Source organism: Panthera uncia, assembly GCF_023721935.1.
Source record: "Panthera uncia isolate 11264 chromosome B3 unlocalized genomic scaffold, Puncia_PCG_1.0 HiC_scaffold_1, whole genome shotgun sequence".
NCBI lineage: Eukaryota > Metazoa > Chordata > Mammalia > Carnivora > Felidae > Panthera > Panthera uncia.
Genome location: NW_026057582.1, coordinates 28,012,261 through 28,035,563, shown reverse-complemented (window position 1 = coordinate 28,035,563; position 23,303 = coordinate 28,012,261). Strand labels below are relative to the sequence as shown.

Here is a 23,303-nt window from a genome sequence, read left to right as displayed (position 1 = left end):
CAACATATTAGAAACTGTCAGTATAATGAAACTAGTCTAAAACCCAGACAGAGAAGGAGAGACACTCAGAGACAACGGGAAGAAAAGACCTTTAAAAGGAAGAGTGTATTGAACTACTGTCAAGCAAGATAACCAAAGGCCCTATACACTTTTTACAAAATAGACTGATAAATGACATTACTACTCATCCTGCAACTGCCTATGTCATTAAAGGCACTGAAAATGGGCAATAGTTGTTTCTATTATTTATCCTATACAATCTAAGTCCCAATGCAGCTAATTTGTGCACTCATGTCACAAAATAAATGAGTAGAAAAATACCTTTAACTAACTTTATCATACAAAGTAAAAAGAATTTAAACATATTTATGCTCTTGAAAAGCATTTTGAAAATTCAATTTTGTTTAGTTACAGTATCTTTTTGTTTGAGAATATTAACTATGCATATAACTTCTAGTTGATATTAAAGTAATCCTAAATTATAAGAGACTACATTGAGGAAAAATAGAAACCATACTTGCAAATTATCCAGCTTCCTCAATTATTTATAAATTTAAGAAGCTCTAGAATGTCACATTTTTAGTTCAAGTATCATCCAAGTAATAAGTTTACGATGTTTGTTTTGCTACTTAACTGATATATCTGAGCTATATAATTCTTTAAATTTTAAAACTCTGGCATTCAAACTAGTTACATATTTCTTCTTTAATCTTCTTTTACATTTACTTCCATTTATTTGAAACTCTAAGAAGGAGACATAGCTTTTGGTACAATATAAGCATCTGGCACAGCAGATTATAGATGTTTGATGAATGTTTGATGAATGTTTGATAAGGGGCAGGAGGCAACCAGAAATTTCTGCACAGTAAAACTATGAAAAGAACAGAAAAATCATAAATATTTGTGAACTAATATGGTCTGAGAAGAACAACATCCTGAAGAATTCCAACTTACTGCAAGCCTCTCAGTATAGAATTAGAAAGAATATTTGTAAGGGGGAGTTTTATTGACTATAATAAATAGGAAATTGACCCTGATTACCCAAAAATTCAATCTTATTTTTTAAATACATGTTTACCTATCTGAAATTATACACAACATTTGCCCCAAGTCTCTTGGATAGCATTAGTTTGAAAAACTTTAAAGAACTTCTTGAATGAAAAGTTTAGAAGTGGTCAATTTCCCCTGAAAGTTTAAAAGTTTAAGTATATCCAGAAAAGCAACTGACATATATAAAACTTCGTATTAGTCATAAACGACCATAGGGAAATCAGGATATTTTAGAGATACATAAAAGGGTTTCATAAACTTTAAAACACTAAATGTAACATATGGTGATGATAATTGTTAGGAGATTTGATTTGACCACATATTGAGGACCTAATTGTTTTCTGTATACTCATTCTAGAAATATTTTTTGAGTGGCTACTATGTACCAAACACTGTTCCAGGCATAGGCATAATTTTTTAAATGGCAATTTGGTTACTATTTCTGATGAAAATAAAACCCATTAAATTTTATTAACTAAATAGTCCCATACCTCAAATAATCATGTTTATAGTTTATAATCTTCATGGTTAAAAAAAAGGTAAAAATTTCATTTGATTAAAAAAATTAGTTTTTTTTATTAACTTTATACTTTTAAGTAATTTCTACACTCAACATGGGGCTTGAACCCACAACCGAGATCAAGAGTCACGTGTTCTTCTGACTGAGCCAGCCAGTTGCTCCTAAAAAAATTAGTTTTAAAACTAGCTGGTGAAGGGGCGCCTGGGTGACTCAGTTGGTTAAGCGTCCAACTGATGATTTTGGCTCAGGTCATGATCTCATAGTTCAGTTTGTCAGTCCGAGCCCTGTGTCAGGCTCTGCACTGGCAGTGCAGGGCCTGCTTGTGATTCTCCCTCCCTACCTCTCTCTCTGTTCCTACCCCACTCGTGCGCGCGCACGCTCTCTCTCTCTCTCTCCAAGTAAAAAAATAAGCTTTAAATAAAAACAAAAATAAAATTAGATGGTGAATAATGGCCATCTCTGGGATTGCAAGAAATTTTATGTACTGTTTTTATTCATTTGTATTTTACACAATTAACTTATGTATATAATGAAGAGATGTTTCTAATGAAAAGTAGGCTTAAAAAAAAACACTTAAGGAGCACCTGGATGGCTCAGTTAGTTAAGTATCCGACTTCGACTCAGGTCATGATCTCACAGTCTCCTGGGATCGAGCCAGGCCTGGAGCCTGCTTTAGATTCTGTGTCTCCCCCTCTCTCTGACCCTCCCCTGCTCAAGCTCTCTCACTCTCTCTCAAAAAAACCACTTAAGCGGATTCACTGCTCATTAAACTAAATACCATTTCTTAATATATTCTGTACAAACTGAAACCATCCCTAGTTTTCCCTTATTTAGAAAGTGAACATGAAGCCACACTCTGAATTAAAAGACTAGCCTTCTAAGTGTAAGTTATATAAGTTATAAGATTTAATAACTATTTGTAGTTTGCTTCAGGTCTATGTAGTCTATTCACTGATTTGTCTATTGTTTTCGATCATTAGTATTATGATGCTTAAAATATTCTTTAGTGACTAGTAGGGCAAATCACTGCATTACTTTAAAAATTCTCTAAGCTAAACTTATTCTTCTAGTGAACTTAGAATTATTTTGTTAAAGAAGAGACTGAATTTATGTTTCTTGGAAAATTACATTACTTAGGCTGTATGTAACTGGAGAATAAACTCAAGTGGACATGACCAATCTATAAATTATAGTTTCACATATCATAATAGATGAATATAATCCCTTTAACATTAATGACGATTATACTAGGAAAGGCTTCGATCATTTAAGAATTTAAATGACCAAAATCTGAGGTAAATGTTATGTATGTGTGTGTATATGTACATGTGTCTACATATTGGTTTATTTTTAGTTTTTTGCATACTATAATCAGTTATTTTTCTCCTTTCCCTTCTACAATAGATTCACAGACATTTGTTCCAAAATATAATAGACCTCTCTAAGTTGGTTGCTTCTTTATTATTGTATCTTTTATATTGAGGGATTACAGAAGAGAGGTCATATGAGATGTACCAAGAAGTAGAAAAGTTTTGATTATTAAGCAAATTGAGAAAAAAAAAAGCACTCACTAGTAGCCAGACTTGTGACAGCCTACCATACCAGCAAACCTAAAGCAACAAGTATTTAACGCTGTCTAGGGCAGGGCATGCAAAAGTAATGGTTAATGCTTTCATAGCAAAAGGGTAAAAGGCCACACGTTGGAGAGAAGGAAGGTTGCGAAGAGGATTGTCAGAGTTTATGAAACATTCTTCAAATCTATCCACAATATGATATTAACACTTTACTGCAAACCTTTATGAATTCTGAATCCATTCTCTCCTTTTACTAAATACACAGGCCTGTGCCTGGGATTTGTTTTATGGTATAATAGGCAAAGAAAACATTATGTATCCTGGAAAAGGCCTCTCCATTTCAAGTATGCTCAAGTTTGTGCAAAAGGCAGGGGAAATACACTGTTTATGTTAAAGGAGTATATAGAAGGAAACTGGGGAGTAGTAGCCAAAATAATAAGCCCTCCCCCCAACTGTAAACCTCACTAGCCATCATCACAGGTAACTCTATCTTCTACTTTTTCCTGGAAAGCTGTTTATTGTAGTAAATTTAAAATCAGTAATTAAAACCCAGTTATCACAGTTAAGACACTAACTCTAATAGTTTTCTCTTGGTTTTAGAACATTATTCATCTGTAAGATTTCATACCACTTGTTTAATTTAGGTTCTGAATCAAAAGTAACTTTTGGATAATGTCTGGCCTAAATTGGAAAAATTGGTCTTTATTACTGACATCTTTGGATGACAACATGAGATGCTCTTTATTAGAGAGCCCACATCTTTTGCCTTAAGAGAAATACTGTTATTGGATAGCGAATCATTAAAATTTATTGAGCAAAATCTTTAAAAAAAATATTTCAGCATATAGATCAACCCTGGGAACCATCAAATACATACAGCTTTCAATCTTTTTACGGCATCTTCACAGATGTGCATTCCTCTTGACTCATCAACTTCTACATGGCCGAGGTACTGTAGAAAAGAAGAAAAAAGTTAGGGTTATTGCTATGCTTATTGAGTAGCTACTATATGGTAAGTATCAGTTGGTAGAAAATTGAATATCAAAATTTCTGCACGTAAGAAACTACTACTATAGAAGAGTTAAGATAATGTTTCTAACCCTCAGTGTCCTCATATAAATGAGATTTAGAATAAATGTCTCAAAGAGCTGTTATAGAGAAGTGAAAAAGTACATGGTAAGCACTAAATGTTACCTAAATCTATTGGATCTGAATATAATAGCCTGTGCTAGACACAGTTACTGTGTCTCTGAACACAAAAAATAATCCTAAAATCAACTGTGTATGTATACATATATAAATACATGTATGTATATGTATACACACATATTGAAAAAGGCACAAATAAAAAGAACAGTTACTCAAAGGATGAAGAGATCACATATTCCTTTTATGGCAAGCATATAAGAGCAGGGCAGAGAACTAAAAAACAAATTTTAAGAGGGCAGTACACTTAAGCTTTAAAAGATGTGTAGAGGGGTTTGTCAGTTTGAGCCCTGAGCTGGGATCTGTGCTGACAGCTCAGAGCCAGGAGCCTGCTTGGGATTCTGTGTTTCCCTCTCTCTCTGCCCCTCCCCCACTCACGCTCTGTCTCTGTCCCTGTGTCTCTCTCAAAAATGAATAAACATTAAAAAAAATATTTATAAGATGTGTAGAATTTGAAGAGGCAAAAATTGAAAGGCTAGAAAACTATTTCAGGCCAAGAGAATTTAACAAAAGTTATAGGTGTAGAAAAGCATAACTATATATCTGCAAGTATTCCTGTTTGGCTAGAACATGAGGTATATACAGCTGGGAACTTTAATGCTGGAATGTGTCTTTTTATTATTTATTTATTTATTTATTTATTTATTTATTTATTACAAATGTTTATTTATTTGGAGATAAAGAGAGTGTGTGTGTGAGTGAGGGAGGCGTAGAGAGAGGGAAAGAGAATCCTAAGCAGGCTCCGCACTGTCAACGCAAAGCCCGAGAGTGTGTGTGTGAGTGAGGGAGGCGTAGAGAGAGGGAAAGAGAATCCTAAGCAGGCTCCGCACTGTCAACGCAAAGCCCGACAGATGTGGGGCTCGAACTCACACAAACCGTGAGATCACAACCCCAGCCAAAATCAAGAGCTGGACACTTAACCCACTAAGCCACCCATGGGCCCCGAGTCTCTCTTTAATCCTAGAGTCCATAGAGAGCTAATAAAGCTTTTTTTTGCAAGGTTACAGTAATGTAATTCAAACTGTACCTTAGCATGGGAATAGGTAAGAGAAAACAGAAGGGATGGTGGGAATATTACAAAAGTACTCTTATTTATGTATTTATTTATTTTGTGACAGAGAGAGAGAGAGAGAGAGCGCGAGCGCGAGCCTTGCAAGCAGGGGAGGGAGAGGGAGGGAAAGAGAGAGAGGGAGTGCGAGCCTTGCAAGCACGGGGGAGAGATGGAGGGAGAGAGAGGGAGGGAGAGAGGGCGGGAGAGAGGGAGGGAGGGAGGGAATCTTAAGCAGGCTCCATGCTCAGCACAGAGCCTCATGAGCTCCTACAACCCTGGGATCACGATCTGAGCCAAAATCAAGAGTTGGACACTAAACCGACAGAACCTCCTTGGCGCCCCTGAAAGTGCTCTCTTTTAAAAGGAAATTTATGGTCTGGTTCTGGGTTAACATTGAGTAGACCCACTTTTCTCTGTCCAACCCGCTGAATGAAACCATAAAACCTGGACAGAATGCATGGAGCACCTATCTGAGGTCTCTTTTGTAAAGAGTAGAAAAGAAATTCAAGAAGAATACCAGGATCTTAGATATATATTTTTTAATATTTATTTATTTTGAGAGAGAGAGAGAGAATGAGTGAGCAAGCATGGATCTGGGAAGGGGCAGAGAGGGAGAGAGAGAATTCCACACAGGCTCTATGCTATCAGCGCAGAGCCTGATGCAGTGTTTGAACTCACAAAACTGTGAGATCATGACCTGAGCTGTAATCAAGAGCCAGACTCTCAAGATGCCTAGCCGACTGAACCATCCAGGCACCCTAAGGTACTTCTGAACTGGCAGGGAGTTTACCTCCCATTCTCCTCCTCCTTTTTTCCTCCCTCTCTTTTTTGATGCTTCCAGTTTGAACTTAACACAGCCAGAAATCCAAAAGTGAGTGCTGTGGCAAAGAAAGAACTCTGAGGGAAATAAAGAACTCTGGGAAAAGCACTCTAGCTGTGGCTCTAAGATCAGGAGAGAGTATAGGAATCATACTCCCTTTTATTTATCTCTCTTAATTCTTTGTTGTCTCACATCCCAGCTCCCCAAAATATCCTGTGGTGGTGGCGCTGATGGCAGCAATGGAAACCTGCAAGAGCCACACTTCTCAGGGAGGGGAACTTTCCTCCTGGTTAGTGAAACTGTGATTCCAGGAAGATGGGACCAACACCCTTCTGCTTTTTTCCCCCTTTGTATGTCTCCCACCATTTGGTCCTGCATAGAGGTGAAATAGTGGGAATGTATGGGAGAGCAGAACAACAAGAACCCCAGGAAACACAGGCATAGAGTTTAAGTAACTTGCCCAAGGTCACTTAGCTAGTGAATACTCAAACCCAAGCAGCCTGACCACGAACCATCTTATAATGCTCATACGTATGGAATTTTTCATTTTTACTCAAATCTTTCCAATACTGCATAAGTGCATAAAACCAGTGTATTACAATCAATTTAGGAAACTATTTGACTTCAAGTAACTTGAGGCATCAATCATAACGATCATTACCTAAGACCAAAATAATTAAATGTCTGAAGAATTTTAACAGCTATAATTTTGAGTGAACATTATATAAATAGGAAGAATCCTCACTTTTTAGTGAATCAAATGATGTATTATATATAGTTCTAAGCAGAAGGAGTCTAACCTCCTTAGGCCAAATCTGAATAATATGAAATCCAACAAGATAAATCTTTACATATTCTATTTTAGATTGTCAAATGCAACAAATTTTGCCTACAAATTTTATTTTCTAAACACTTTCTATCTAGATCCACATTTAGTTCCACTCTTTGGTTTTATAGATGAGAAACAGTGGTAATGTTTTCTCAAACTCAACATCACTGAATCCATTATGGATACTCAGTATATACAAGGGCCTCAAATTTTAGAGAATTTCTAAACTATTACATTAAAAACAATACATAATAGTGTTTCATATCAATAAGAAAGGATGCTGGTAGCAAATTTTCATGTGTACCTCTGTCTGGCTCAACAAAGGATAACTTTAAGACAGATTCCATATTTATCATCTTTGCTTACCTCTTTTTTCTACTAAGTTAGAACAATTTTACCCCCAAATTATAGGCTATCAGAAAAGTCAAATGTTTGGTGGCTCTGAACTAGCTCTAGATGTTCAGATTGACTCACACTCAGAAATAATAAAGTACTCTCTCACTGAAGACTGTTTTCATCATTCAGTTAGATGCAACAGTGATAGGTATATTACACTCAAATTCTGGAAAGCTCTATTTTTCAGCTTAGAAGACAATGATGAATGGACTTTTAAATACCTCCTTGGTTGAATTCAGCTCTAGAAAGGATTGCTTTATTTTCTGTTGATATTTGGCCTTTTTCAAAGTCCAAAAATATAATTTTAATTTTGTGGTCAATAACCAAAGAAAATAAAGCAGTGGAAAAGAGTAAAATCTTAGCAATTGGAACTATTTGCATCATTGTTCTGACATTTTAACAAATTCTGGCATCTCATTCTTAGTGCCTTGTCACATATATTAAGTTCTTTTTGTTTCTTTAGCCTTAATCACTGACTTAAAATGCCAAATATATATATTTTTAAAATTACATTATCCTGGACTTTCTATTTTGTTCTACTGTTGTGTCTTTCTATCGTGGCACTATAACATGCTATTTTGATCATTACGGTTAATTTAAGAATGCATTTTAACATGGTTTGGCATGGTCACTTTCACTAATTTTTCTCCCACGGAATTTTCCTGGTTATTTCCTATGTTCAATCTTTGTTATCAACTTTGGAATAATTTTGTTCAATTCCTGTCCAAAAAAAACTTTGGTGTTTTAATTAAGATCACCTTAAGTTCATTAGTTAATTTGAGAAAAACTGACATTACAATACTGACCTATTCCATCTAACACTATTTATTCAAGTCTTTTATGTCTCTGAAGTTTTATAGTAGCCTTCAAATATACTCTTGTACATTTCTTTCTAGATTAATAAGTATATTCCATAGCACTGCATCATTTAACATTCCCATCAAAGTGTATGATGGGTTCAATTTCCCTACATGCTCATCAGCACTTTATTTTCTATCATTTTTTAAATTATACCATCCTTTAATAGTTAGTATTAAACAAGTAGTATCTTGTGATTTTGATTTGCATGCTCCTAATGACTAATGATACTGAGTATCTGTATCTTTTTGTGTGCTAATTAGCTATTTGTATATCTTCTTTGGAGAAATACCAATTCATACCTTTGCTCATTTTTTAAAATTTGGCCTATTTATATACTTTTTAAGTTTTATTTAAATTCCAGTTAGGAGTGTAATATTAGTTTCAGACGTACAATATAGTGATTGAACATTTCTATACACCACCCAGTGCTCATCACAAACAAGTACACTCTTTCATCTCTGTCACCTATTTAACATTAACACCCCCCCCCCACCTCCCTTCTGGTAACCATTGCTTGTTCTCTATATTTAAGAGTCTGTTTCTTCATCTGCCTCTTTTTTTTCCCCTTTGCTCATTTGTTTTTTAAATTACACATGAGTGAAATCATATGGTATTTGTCCTTTTTCTTACTTTGCTTAGCATTAATACTACTCTCTAGCTCCATCCACGTCCTTGCAAATAGCAAGATCTTATTCTTTTTTATGGCTAAGTAATATTCTATTGCATATATATATACCACATCTTTATCCATTTGTCAATCGATGAACAGTGGGCTGTTTCCATAATTTAGATATTGTAGATAAAACTGCTATAAACACCGGAGTACGTGTATCTCTCCGAACTAATATTTTTGCATTCTTTGGGTAAACACCTAGTAGTGCAATTGCTGGATTGTAGGGTAATTCTATTTTTAACTTCCTGAGGAATCTCCACTCTGTTTTCCAGAGTGACTGCATTAGTTTGCATTCCCAACAGTGCAAGAAGGTTCCCTTTTCTTCACATCCTTGCCAACACCTGTTGTTTCTTGTGTTCTTGATTTTAGCCATTCTGACAGGTGTGAGGTGTTATCTCGCTGTAGTTTTGATTTGCATTTCCCTGATGATAAGTGAGGTTGACAATCTTTTCATGTGTCTGTTGGCCATCTGTATGTCTTCTTTGGAAAAATGTCTATCTCTTCTGCCCATTTTTAATTTTCATTTTTGGGGTGCTGAGTTTTATAAGTTCTTTTTAGATTTTGGATACTAACCCTTTATCAGATATGTTATTTACAAATATCTTCTCCCATTCCATAGGTTGCCTTTTAGTTCTGTTGATTGTTTCCTTTGCTGTGCAGAAGACATTTATTTTGATGTAGTCCCAACAGTTCACTTTTGCTTTTGTTTCCCTCGCCTCAGGAGACGTACCTAGAAAGAATATGCTATGGTCAACGTCAAAGAAATTTACTGCCAGTGTTCTCTTCTAGGATTTTTATGATTTCACATCTTACACTCAGGTCTTTAATCCATTTTGAATTTGTTGTTGTGTATGGTGTAAGAAAGTGGTTCAGTTTCATTCTTTTGCAGGTAGCTGTCCAGTTTTCCCAACACCATTTGTTGAAGAGACTGTCTTTTCCCCCACTGGATAGTCTTTCTGGATTTGCTGAAGATTAACTGACTACATAGTTGTGGGTTCATTCTTGGGTCTTCTATTCTGTTCCATTGATCTATGTGTCTATTTTTGTGCCAGTACCATAGTATATTGATTACTACAGCTTTGTAATATAACTTGAAGTTCAGAATTGTGATGCCTTCAGCTTTTTCATAAGGTTGCTATGGCTATTCAGGGTCTTCTGTGGTTCCATACAGATTTTTGAATAGCTTGTTCTAAGCTCTGTGAAAAAAGTTGTTAGTATTTTGAGAGGGATTCCATTAAATGTATAGGTTGCCTTGGGTGGTATAGACATTTTAGCAATATTTGTTATTCCAACCTATGAGCATGGGATGTCTTTCCATTTGTGTCATCTTCAATTTCTTTCATCAGTGTTTTATAGTTTTCAGAGTACAGGTCTTTCACCTCTTCAGTTAGGTTTATTCCTAGGTATCCTATTGCTTTTGGTGCAACTATAAATAGGACTGATTCCTTAGGTTTTCTTCCTGCCGCTTCATTATTGGAGTACAGAAATGCAACAGATTTCTGTACACTGATTTTCTATCCTGCGACTTTACTGAATTTGTTTATCAGTTCTAGTAGTTTTTTAGTGGAATCTTTAGGCATTTCTATATATAGTATAATGTCATCTGCAAAGAGTGAAAGTTTTACTTCTTCCTTGCCAATTTGGATGCCTTTTCTTTTTGTAGTCTGATTACTGTGGCTATCACTTTTAGCACTATGTTGAGTAAAAGTGGTGAGAGTGCACATCCCTGCCTTGTTCCTGACTGTAGGAGAAAAGTTCTCAGTTTTTCACCATTGAGTAGGATGCTAGCTCTGGGTTTTCCATATTTGATACTTGGCCTTTTTTATGCTGAGGTATGTTGCCTCTAAACTTGCTTTGTTGAAGGTAGTTATCATGTATGGATGTTGTACTTTGTCAAATGCTTTTTCTGCATTTATGGGAATGATCAAAGTTTTTACCTTTCTCTCTCTTTTTTATCTTTCTCTTATTGATGTGATATATCATGTTGATTGATTTGCGAATACTGAACCACACTTGAAACCTAGGGAAAAAAAAATCTCACTTGATTAGGCTGAATATTTTTAATGTATTGTTGGATTCAGTTTGCTAGTATTTTATTGAAAATTTTTGCATCTATGTTCATCAGGGACATTGGCTTGTAGTTCTCTTTTTTAATGGTCTCTTTATCTGGTTTTGGTATTGGGGTAATGCTGGCCTCACTGAATGAATTTAGAAAATTTCCTTTCTTTTCTATTTTTTGGAATAGTTTGAGAAGAAAAGGTATTAACTCTTCTTTAAATGTTTGGTAGAATTCACCTGTGAAGCCATCTGGTCCTGGACTTTTGTTTGTTGGGAGTTTTTTTTTTATTACTAATTCAATTTCTTTGCTGGTTATCAGCTTGTTCAAGTTTACTTTCTATTTCAGTTCTGGTAATTTATATGTTTATAGGAGTTAATACATTTCTTCTAGGTCTTCCAATTTGTTGGCATATAGTTTTTCAAAATATTCTCTTATAATTTTATTTCTGTGGTGTTGGTTGTTATTTCTTCTCTCTCATTTGTGATTTTACTTATTTGGGTCCTTTCTCTTTTCTTTTTGGTAAGTCTGGCTAGAGGGGGTGCCTGGGTGGCTCAGCTGTTTAAATGTCCAACTCTTGATTTTGGCTCAGGTCATGATCTCACAGTTGATGAGATCGAGCCCTGCAGAGCCTGCTCAGGATTACCTCTCTCCCTCTCTCTCAAGGTTTATCAATTTTGTTGATTTTTTTCAGAGAACCAGTGCTCCTGGTTTCATTGATCTATTCTATTGTTTTATTAGTTTCTATATATTTTTGCTCTAATCTTTATTATTTCCTTCCTTCTGATGGCTTTAGGCTTTGTTTGTTGTTCTCTTTCTAGCTCCTTTAGGTGTAGGGTTAGGTTGTTTATTTGAGATTTTTCTTTCTTCCTGAGGTGGGCCTGTACTGCTATACACTTCCCTTCTTAGGAAAGTTTTGTTGCACCCCAAAGGTTTTGAACTGTTGTATTTTCATTCCTTTGCTCATTTTCTAATTGGGTTGTATGCCTTTAAATTTTTGAGTTGTAAGAGTTCTCATTATATTCTAGGTATTAAGCCTTTATCAAATACATGATTTCCAAATATTTTCTCCTATTCTGTATATTGTCTTTTCACTTTCTTGAAAACATCCTTTGTGCAAAACTTTCAAATTTTGATGAAGTTCAATATATCTATTTTTTCTTTTGTTGTTTATGCTCTTGATGTCCTATTTAAGACTCTGCTACCATATTTAAAATCATGAAGATTTACCCCTGTGCTTTCTTCTATGAATTTTATGGTTATTACTCTTATATTTAGGTCATTGATTCAGTAAGTTAATTTTTTACATGGTTTAAGGTAGAGCTCTAACTTCATTCTTTTAAATGTGAAAATCCTAGGGCGCCTGGGTGGCTCAGTTGGTTGAGTGACCGACTTCGGCTCAGGTCATGATCTCACAGTTTGTGAGTTCGAGCCCTGCGTCGGGCTCTGTGCTGACAGCTCAGAGCCAGGAGCCTGCTTCTGATTCTGTGTCTCCCTCTTTCTCTGCCCCTCCCCACTCATGCTCTGTCTCTGTCTCAGAAATAAATAAACATAAAAATTTTTTTTTTAATGTGAAAATCCAGTTGTCCCAATGGATGCAATGGATGACAATTCTTTCCCCCTTGAGTGGACTCTGCACCCTTGTCAAAAATCAATTGGACAAAAATATATCAGACTATATTTAATCTATCTTATTTGCTTCTTCAATCTGAGGATTCAAATACTGCTTTAAATGAATTCATCTTCCTCTCTCCTCCTGTAGCTCCCATTAGGCCTGGAAGTTCTACTGGCCTTTTTAATTTGTTCATCCATGTTTCCTCATCTCGTTTTCATATTTTCTCTTTATCATCTTGTGCTGCATTCTGGGTAACTTTATTAAATCTACCTTCCAGTTTACCAATTCTCTTTTCAGCTAGGTCTAATGCACTATTGAATCTATCCACCAAATACAATCTCAGTAACAGTATTTTTCATTTTAAGAAGCTCAAATTTGATTCTTTGTCAGATTTAATTCCTTTTTTTTCATGTCTTATTTTTTTCTTATGGTTTGAATTTTTGTATGTCTCTAATGATTTTATATATACATATTTTATAGTGTCCTCTATAGTCTATCAATTCAAGTTCTTACAGAGCTAATCTTGTCCTTTATTGTATAATCCTTATTATAACTGCTGATCATTTCCATATATGATTTATAACTTACTTTTTAAACTGTAAGTTCATCCTCACTGAAGCTCAATTTCACTGAGGGAAATTCATGCATTCTGGAATATGGAGTGGTTTTACATTTGCTTCTAAAAGATACCCCAGGTGTATCAGTAGCCTAAGACCTATTGTAATTAATTTGAGGATTCTTACACCATGCAGGTTTTAGCATCTGAAGTCCAAATCCACAGTTTCAGTTTTTCCTTAGAGACTCCTTTTTTTCACCCAGGATCTGAGCAGAGGCACGATTCTGCTTTTTAATTTTTTTGTTTTGTTTTTTGCTTCTTCTCTTAGTTCTCTATTTCACTGATTATAAAGCCCACTGAAGTTTCTGGTTCTATGCTGGTTTCTCAGTTCTGATGCTCTGGTTTTTATAAGTCCAGGACTTTTAGAATGAATGTTAAAACCAAAGGCTCTAGCTCACAAATCATCTACCTCCTAGGTTGTACCATGCCAGCATAATTACTGGTGTGTTTGCAAATTCCCTCTTAATTTCTGGTAACTGGAGAGATCTGTCTTTATTGAAAGCTCAGATGTGTTTTAAGAGAAAAAGGTTGTTTATAAATGTATTCAGCATTTCTAGATATTTGTATTGGGAATATTTCTATGTTAGCTTAATACACTTTTTGCAAGAATGAAAACACCTGTCATATTTTTCAACAAAACTGTTTTTGCTATCTATTGATTTTAGTATATCTTGTAGGTAGTCAAAATACTGGAGTTTCCTATAATTTTAAGCAGTTTTTTGGTTGATTCTCTTGGTTTTTCAAAGATAACATCTGCAGAAACAAATAAGACAAAAAAAAGTCTTGATTTCCCACTTTTATAACTTTTATTTTCTTATCCAAAGGTACTTATCACCATTTCTAAATCAGTGTTGAATAACAGTCCTATGTAAGAGCAACCTTGGGGTGCCTGGTTGGCTCAGTTGGTTAAGCTTCTGACTCTTGATTTCAGCTCAGGTCATGATCTCATGGTTGTGAGATTGAGCCCTACATCAGGCTCCACACTAGACATGGAGCCTGCTTAAGATTCTTTCTCTCCCTCTGCCCCTCCCCTACTCACTCTCTCTAAAAAGAAAAAAAGAAAAGAAAAAGAAAAAAGAAGAAAAGAAAAGAAAAAAGGAGCAACCTCATCATCCTCCCAAATTCAATGGAAATATTTCACCATGTATGACCCTGGGACAGTTTTTTACTCATTTAAAGAATGTATTATTCTATTCCTATTTTGCTAAGAAGATTTATTGGGATTGAATAATATTTTAAACTGTAAAAAAAAATTGAGATGTAATCCACATCACATAACCATTTCAAAGTGAATAATTCAGTGGCATTTAGTACATTCAGTGCTGTGCAATCACTGCCTTTATCTAATTCTAAAAGAAAAACCAAAAGAAAAACCTGTACACATTAAGCATCTACTACCTGTAGCAGCACTTTCCCGAAGCCCCTTAGCAACCAATAACCTGCATTCTGTCTGTATGGATTTACCTAATCTGGATATTTCATATAAACGAAATCATACAATATGTGATCTTTTGTGTCTGGAGTATTTCACTTAGCAAGTTATTTTTGGGGTTCACACATCGTAGTATATAGGAGAACTTCATTACTTTTTATAGCTGATACATACAATATTCCACTGTATGTATGTACCATAGTTTGTATATCCATTCTTCCACTGAGGGATATGTGGGCTGTTTCTACCTTTTGACTTTATGAATAGTGGTGGTATAAACATGAATGAATGTACACGTATTCATTTGAGTTTTCCCTTCTTTGAGGGTATATACCTGGCAGCAGAATTGCTGAGTCCTATGATAACTCTATGTTTAGCTTTTTGAGGAACCACCAAACTGCCATCCACAGAAATTGAACCATTTTACTTTCCCACTAGTAACGTATAAGGATTCTGGTTTCCCCACATCCTTACCAAAACTTATTTTCCTTTTTTTTTTTTTTTTTAAAGGAGAACCATCCAAGTGGGTGTGATGTGGCATTTCATTGTGGTTTTGATATGTATTTCCCTAATACCTAATGATGCTGAGTATCTTTTCATGTACTTGTTGGCCATCCGTACATCTTCTTAGGAGAAATTTCTATTCCAGTCCTTTGCCTATTTTTAAATCATGTTCTTTTATATATTCTAAATACTAGACTCTTATCAAACATGTGATTTCCAAATATTTTCTCCCATTCTGCAGTTTTTTAATCTTCTTGATAACTTCCTTAGTGCACAAAAATTTTACATTTTAATTAAGTCCAGGTTATCTATTTTTTCTTTTGTTGCCCATGGTTTTGATGTCTTTTCTAAGAATCTATTGCCAGATCCAAGGTCATGATAATTTACCACTAAGTTTTCTTCTACGAATTTTATGGTTTATAAGACTTAATAGTCTTATATTCCTTAAAAATTTTTTTTAATGTTTATTTATTTTTGAGAGCGAGAGGGGGGGCGAGAGAGAGAGACAGACAGACAGACAGCACCAAGTGGGGGAGGGGCAGAGAGAGAGGGAGACACAGAATCCGAAGCAGGCTCCAGGCTCTGAGCTATCAGCACAGAGCCCGATGCAGGACTAGAACTCAGGAACAGTGAGATCATTACCTGAGCTGAAGTTGGACGCTTAACCAACTGAGCTGCCCAGGTGCCCCTATTCTTATATTCTTATATTAACTTTTAAGTTAATTTTCTGTACATAGTGTAAGGTAGAGGTCTGGCTTCATTTTTTTTTCAATGTGGAAATCAAGTTGTTCCATCACCATTTGTTGAAGAGACCATTTTTTCCTCATTGAATGGTCTTGGTACCCTTTTCAAAAATCAATTGGCCACAGATGTAAAGGTTTATTTCTGTACTCTCAATTCTATTACATTGTTTTATACATCTATCCTTATGTCAGTACATTGTTTTGATTATTATAGATTTGTACTAAGTTCTGAAATCCACAAGTGTGTATCATTCAACTTTGCTTCCATTTCAATGATGAAGTCCTTTTCTTAGGTTCATCAATGTGATGAACTATATCAAATTTCCTAATACTGAATTATTTGTGGATTCTTAAGTTAAACCTTACTTTGGTCTTTATTATACTTTTAGATCCCACTTGTTCTATTTTTCTGCCTACTTTTTCATCTATATTTATAAGTGGAACTGGTCTATGGTTTTCTTTTTGTTTTATGCTATCTTTGTTATATCAGGATTCTGTTAATGCCATAAAAAAATCTAGAAACCATTCTTTCCTCCCCCAACCCCCATATGCTCTGGTATAGTTAAAGAGCATAAGAATTATTCTTTGAGGTTTTGAAAGAATCAACCTGTGTAACCATCTATAATCTTTTTGGGGAGATAGTTTTGGGTTTTAAAAACACTATTTCCTTCATGGTTACAAGCCTATTCAACTTTTCATTTTCTACTATAATTAATTTTAGTAATATATATTTTCCTATAACATTCTTTTTTTAAAAGAAGAGGAGGGAGGGGCAGAGAGAAAAGAGGAGAGACCTGACGCAGACCCTGTGCTGACAGTAGACAGCCTGATGTGGGGCTCCAAGCCACAAACTGTGAGATCATGACCTGAGCCGAAGTTGGACACTTAACCGACTGAGACACCCAGCGCCCCCTTCCTAGAACATTCTTAATCTAAATTTTCAAATTTATCACCATAAACTATATAATGTTCACATAACTTAAATCTGTGATTGGGTCTCCTCACTTTCTTATCTCTAGTATTATACAGCTGTGTTTTCTTTCTTTTTCTTTATTAGGACTCGTTCCTAATACTATATCCAAGTCACTTAATCCCTGTTTCCATTTTTTATTAACAATAAAATGACAAAGTAGGGTTTTATGGTCGCTGAGTTACCTTTAGGTGTTGAGATATGAATATAGGTTTCCAAGTGTTTCCAGAGGATTTTATTCTATCATTGTGGTGACTTCAACTGATCTCTTATGGGTATTTATCCCGGTAAAAAAAGGGGGGGGGCAGGGAGACTTAATGGAAAGGAGAGAACAAAAATATCTCATATATGGAATGACTCTTAGCTGCAAAATCTATTTTGGAAATGTGGAGATGGAAATCAGTGTTGTGCTTTACTAGACTATGAGAAAAACATGCCCATTGAAAAAAACATTATTAAAGAGGTCTCTTTTCTTTTCTGAGACACTATCTCACTGAAGAATTGCAGCTGACTTGTGTTTTAATGGCTAAAATATTTGACACTGGGACTTCTTTTGTCTGTATGCCTTTTCCAAACTCCCTCTGAGTAAGGGACTTTTATTCACAAAAATGTACTTTATAAAAACTAGTACGTGGAATTTCATTCTTGGATGAATTAGGTCATTTTTCCTTTTCTTGAAAAAATTATTCAAATAGATTTCCCCCCTTATTTTTGGTAATGTTAGCTATGAGAAGAAATGCGGAGTTCTGATGTGAAAGACTACGTAGTCAACACTTCCCAACATTAGCAAAAAGTAACATAATGATTAATTTACAAGAAAGTGTAAGGCACATTATCAGGTATACATGTCCAGTATTATATAGCAAATATAGGATGTAGATGTGTAGAACATGATATCAAAATTTGTTTCAGGCCTTTAATCAAAGGAGAGTAGTTAAGTCAAATTAAAATGGGTTACTTTTACATATAATTTTGGAGTACAATTACATTTGAACAAGTCATCTGACCTAAATATATGCATTAAATCTAATCACAGAAGTTTAAAGCTGAAAAGAACTTAAAGAGATTCAGAAACTTTACCTTTCAAATGTGGCACGGAGTGTCAAAAAAGTTAAGTGATTTACACAAAGTCATATAACTAGTAAATTAACAGAGCCAGGAATAGAACTTTGATCTTTTCACTTCTAGATCTTTCTTCCTTCAACTATCTCACTATCTTCTGTTTACTATCTCACATTACCTCTGCAACTTTGCTATTCAAATAATGGTTTATAGTTTACTGGTCTTACATACATTAACTTAATGCTAGTCTACTTTAAAAAAAAAAAAGAAAGAAAGAGAGGTTAATCAAATAGGAATAGTCATCCATTTTGGCAATGTTGTTTATGGCTGAAGTGGGTGGGGGGCATTCTTCCTCAGAGCTCAATATTTCCTTCATAAATGAAATTACCCCGACTTTCCTAGTAACACTATAGTACTGCTAACCAAAGAGTAGATATGGGGGATTTTGCTTTATAAAAATATTATAGCTGATAAGTAAAGAAAGGATGACAGAATTAAAGTATCACCATTTTGCAACTTAATGATTTAATAATCCCAGGCAATGATCATGAATGGTTACTGATATCACAAAAAGATAATCAGCTATTGTGCGTCTCCTGATCATAGCCCACAACACCAATGAAGTATTCCTGGAAAAACAAGCAAGCAAGCAAGCAAGCAAACAAACACAATCTAAGCTAAATCTGATCAAGCCTTTAAGAACCAACCACAAAAATTATAGGAAACAGGGGCGCCTGGGTGGTTCAGTCGGTTAAGCATCCGACCAGCTCAGGTCATGATCTCAGGGTTCATGGGTTAGAGCTCTGCATCTGGCTCTGTGCTGACAGCTCAGAGCTTGGAGCCTGCTTCGAATTCTGTGTCTCCCTCTCTCTCTGCCTTTTTCTGACTCACACTCTGTGTCTCTCTCTCTCACAAAAATAAACAAAACATTAAAAAAATTTTTTTAATTACATGAAACAGAGGAACATGTTAAACAGAATGAATTTTTGGCATTTTCAATTTGCTGAAGAGTGAAGAATTAGAGTTCCAGACCAACTAGATTAACAGGTTTCAGTGAACACCAAAGTATCTCAATTCAAATGCCAAAAAGAATTCCCTAAAAGTAGAAGTAAACCCGAAGCAGACAGAGCCTTCTTAAAACTGTAATCCAGCTTCTCTTAATATAAAACCAGACAAGGACATTATGAGAAAGAAAAATTACAATCCATTCAGGATCAAAAGTATAGATGTGAAATTTTTGAACAAAGTATTAGCAAAGAGAATCCAGAAATATACTCAGTAAACTCAACTTGATTGAGTACCTATAATGATCAAGTTGAGCTTATTCCAGGAATGTAAGGTTAACTATTCAAAAAATCTACTAAGTATAATTTACTACCCAACAGAATTAAAGATAAAGATTATATAATCTCTATAGGTACAGAATACACTTCTGATAAAACCTAGTTTCCACTCATAGTTTAAACTATTTTTTAACCAAGAACAGAAGGGAACTTGTTTAATCTGATAAACTGTGGCAAGATTGGGAATGAGGTAAGAATTCTTGTTATTACCAATTCTACTCAGAGTTATATATCAGTCCCTGACCAATGAAACAAAGGGACAAAAAAACTTTTAAGTATGTATAAGAAATACAACAATAATTATTCAGAGATAATATAACTGTATTAGTAAAAAACCCAAAGGAATATACAAATAAATTATTAGAATTAATAAATGAGTTTAGAAGGACTGTAGATATAATTTCAACATACAAAAGCCAATTGTATCATTTCACAGTATATACAAATATTGAATCATTATGTTGTACATCTGAAACTAACATAATGTTATATGTCCATTATATTTCAATTTCTTAAAAAGTCAATTGTATTTCTATAACAGCAATAAGCAGAAAATGAAATTTTGAAAAAGATACCAATAACAGAATCAAAACTAAATGCCTGATGTCATCCTTCATTCATGAATCTATTCTTCTAACAACGTCTTTCCTAAAATAATATGGCAACTCTACCCTTCCAATTGCTCAGATCAAAAACCTTGGCACTAGGGATGCCTGGGTGGCTCAGTCAGTTAAGCATTGGATTTCTGATTTCAGGTCAGGTCATGATCCCACAGTTCGTGAGTTCAAGCCCTGAGTTAGGCTCCTTGCTAACAGCGGGAGCTCAATTGGGATTCTCTCTCTGCCCCTCCTGTGTGAATGCTCTCTCTCTCTCTCTCTCAAAATAAACAAACAAACTTAAAAAAGAAAAAACACCTTGACACTATCTTTGATTTCTCTTTCTCCTTGTCAACACTTCACAAATTTAATAAATCAACAAATACTACCAGCCCTATCTACAAAATACACGCAGAATCTAATCCCTTCTCACCACTTTCAGTACTATCACCCTGATGTAAGCCATCATCATCTTTCAGGTCTGGATTTTCATAACAGCCACTTAACTGGTCTCTCTGCTTTCACCCTTGCTCTTCTCTACAGTAGATTCTTAGCACAAGAGTCAGAGTAATCCTTTTACAATCTAAGTTATATAATGTCACTCCTCTGCTCAAATGTCTCCAGTGGCTTCTCATTTCACTCTAAATAAAAGCCAAAGTCCTTAAAATGGTCTTATAAGACTCTATACCACTGGTTTTTTCAAAGGGGTGTGTTCAGGAAATATATGGAGGCATTTTTGGTAACAGTGACTTGGAAAGTTACTCATAGGTATTGTGCACAGATGATACCCTGCTTCCTGTATGACATCTGACTGTGCTACTGGGCATTAGTATCCATTTTAAGTGAATGGATAAAAAACTTACTTGTAATTATTTAAACTCTAACTCCATTTTACATATATACACAATATTTTTTGCATAATTGCAATTGCTATGTCAATCAAGGAAAGAATTTTACTTTGATAAGAATTTTACCAAAAGCTGTTCACCATTTCAGAAAATAACATCACCACTTACAATCCACTTGTGGTATATGAGTTATCAATATATCGTATCAGTCTACATTTGCAGCTCTCATCCACAGTGATTCTAAGGTAAAGGTTTACTACTTTAGGTCTTCTAGGGTAATTATGTCCAAGCACTCACACACTGGTTTAATTTTATTAAAGTTTTTTTGTTTCTTCTTTATATATTTAATTATGTAAGCATAAGTAGGTTATACTATGTATATATTTCATTTAGGATAGTATAAGAAGTATTATAAGATATTTGTAGTAAAAATATAGATGATAGATCTGACCAGTGTGAAAAGTATTAAACTACATGCATGATCAGGCACTTTGCTACTTAGCTGATCTTACCTCTACTTGTACTACCTGCTCTAAATACACTGGCTTCCTTGCTGTGTCTCCAACATACCATTCTCCTGCCCTAGACCTTTTGCACTTGCTGCCCTTTCTGTCTACAATCTGCCTCTTACTTTCTTTGAGTCTTCACTGAAAAGTCACTTTTGCAGTGAAGGCTCCCCCAACCATCTTATTTTAAATTTCACTACCCTTATCACCATGCACTTCCTTCAAACTTAGAACCCTTTTGATATACCAGGTACTTCATACATTTTTATTTTTTCACTGTTAAAACCAACTAGAATGTATACACTGTGCAGGAATTTTGTCTGTTTTGTTTGCTATACTACCCATGCCTAGAACACTGTCCGGCAAACAGCAGGCATTCAGTAAATTGAATAACTTTTAAATGAATTAATGAATTACTAGACTCATAGAGAAGAAAATGTAACACATTACTTAGCTCTACATTAAACAATTAAGAATCATTATACTGAAACCTCTTACACTAAACTTGACAAAGAAAGGGGGACAGGGGCACCTGGGTGGCTCAGTCGGTTAAGCATCGGACTTTGGCTCAGGTCATGATCTCATGGTTGAGTTTGAGCCCCCCAACAGGTAAGCAAGAGCCCCACTTCGGGTGAGCATGAGCCCTGCGTCAAGTGAGCATTAGCCCTGCTTCTCTCTCTATCTCATTCCCTTACTAAAAAAAAAAAAAAAAAAAGAAAAAGAAAAAAAGGAAAGAAAAGATAAAGGAAAGAAAAGAAAAAAAGAAAGGGGGACAACTTATGGTTGTAGGACAAAATGTAAATGTTACTGACCTTATAATATTAAAAAGAAAAGCACAGTTGACATAAGTTTGAAGGTAAGAGAGTTAGGGGTTTTAGTATTTTTATTTTACATGGTAGAGAATCGAGACATACCATCTAAAATTAAAGAAGAAAAAACTTATGAGTATAGGAAACTAATAGAAAAACCAAAAATAGTAATTCCAAAAGTCTGGGTGGAGAAGAGACAAAGAGCAGATGGAAGGACAGGATATGTGGGTTAAATGATCCTTTGTCACCTTTACAGTGGAGAACCAATGATAAAACTGGTAAGTTAAGAACAGACACTAAAATGATATTATCTAAAGAAGGTAAAATATTACCAATTATAGAAGCAGAAATAAAAACGGTTAAACGTCCCTGGGAAGTGGGATTAGTGGTAGAGAAGGTGTTGTTTTCTCACCACAAGCATATATTACTTCAATGAAAAATTTTAAGTTTAAATTAAATTCAACACCATTTTAATAAAATTTTAATTCACATATCATGGTCATAAAATCATAATGTAGTCCTTAAGAACACAATCCTCTACGGGCGCCTGGGTGGCTCAGTCAGTTAAGAGTCCAACTTCAGCTCAGGTCATAATCTCGTGGCTTGTGAGTTTGAGCCCCACGTCGGGCTCTGTGCTGACAGCTCAGAGCCTGGAGCCTGCTTCGGACTCTGTGTCTCGCTCTTTCTCTCCCCTGCTCATACTCTGTCTCTCTCTCTCAAAAATAAATAAACTTCTAAAAAATTAAAAAAAAAAAAGAAAGAAAAAGAACACAATCCTCTAAATCTAGACCACAGGAATTCAGTGTTGGCTTCAAATAATCAGATATCACCAACTATTCACTAGCACTATCATGTAACAGAAATCTCACTGCATCATATTATGTCATAAACAAAATCATCAGCTCTTAAGAGATTCTGAATAGAGCTAACACTTCCTTTCAAAATCCACAGCAAATCATGAGTAACTGAAATGCTTGGGATTCATAAACCAATAACATTTCACAGTTTATGTTAAAAAGTTATCTGAAACAAGAAACATTTTTCCCAAATTTTTAATGTTTCAGTAATCTCTACACCCAACCTGGAGCTTGAACCCACGACCCTGAGATAAAGAGTCCCATGCTCCTCTGATTGAGCCAGCCAGACACACCCAAATTTTTAATGTTTCAAACAGAAAACCAGATTATGATGTATAGTTGTCACTGTTAGCAAGCTAGAGAACT

The 23,303-nt window shown here is 35.0% G+C and overlaps 1 protein-coding gene across 11 annotated transcripts in view; it reads right to left on the bottom strand.

The window, feature by feature from the left end:
• Window positions 1-23,303, bottom strand: part of NUMB (NUMB endocytic adaptor protein) — a 200,987-nt gene that overhangs the window by 40,825 nt on the left and 136,859 nt on the right. For all 11 annotated transcript variants that reach the window (XM_049611385.1, XM_049611389.1, XM_049611391.1 and 8 more), the window contains one exon: window positions 4,022-4,096. In XM_049611385.1, coding sequence (XP_049467342.1) covers window positions 4,022-4,096 — 75 coding nt within the window. The remainder of the gene's footprint in view (window positions 1-4,021; window positions 4,097-23,303) is intronic.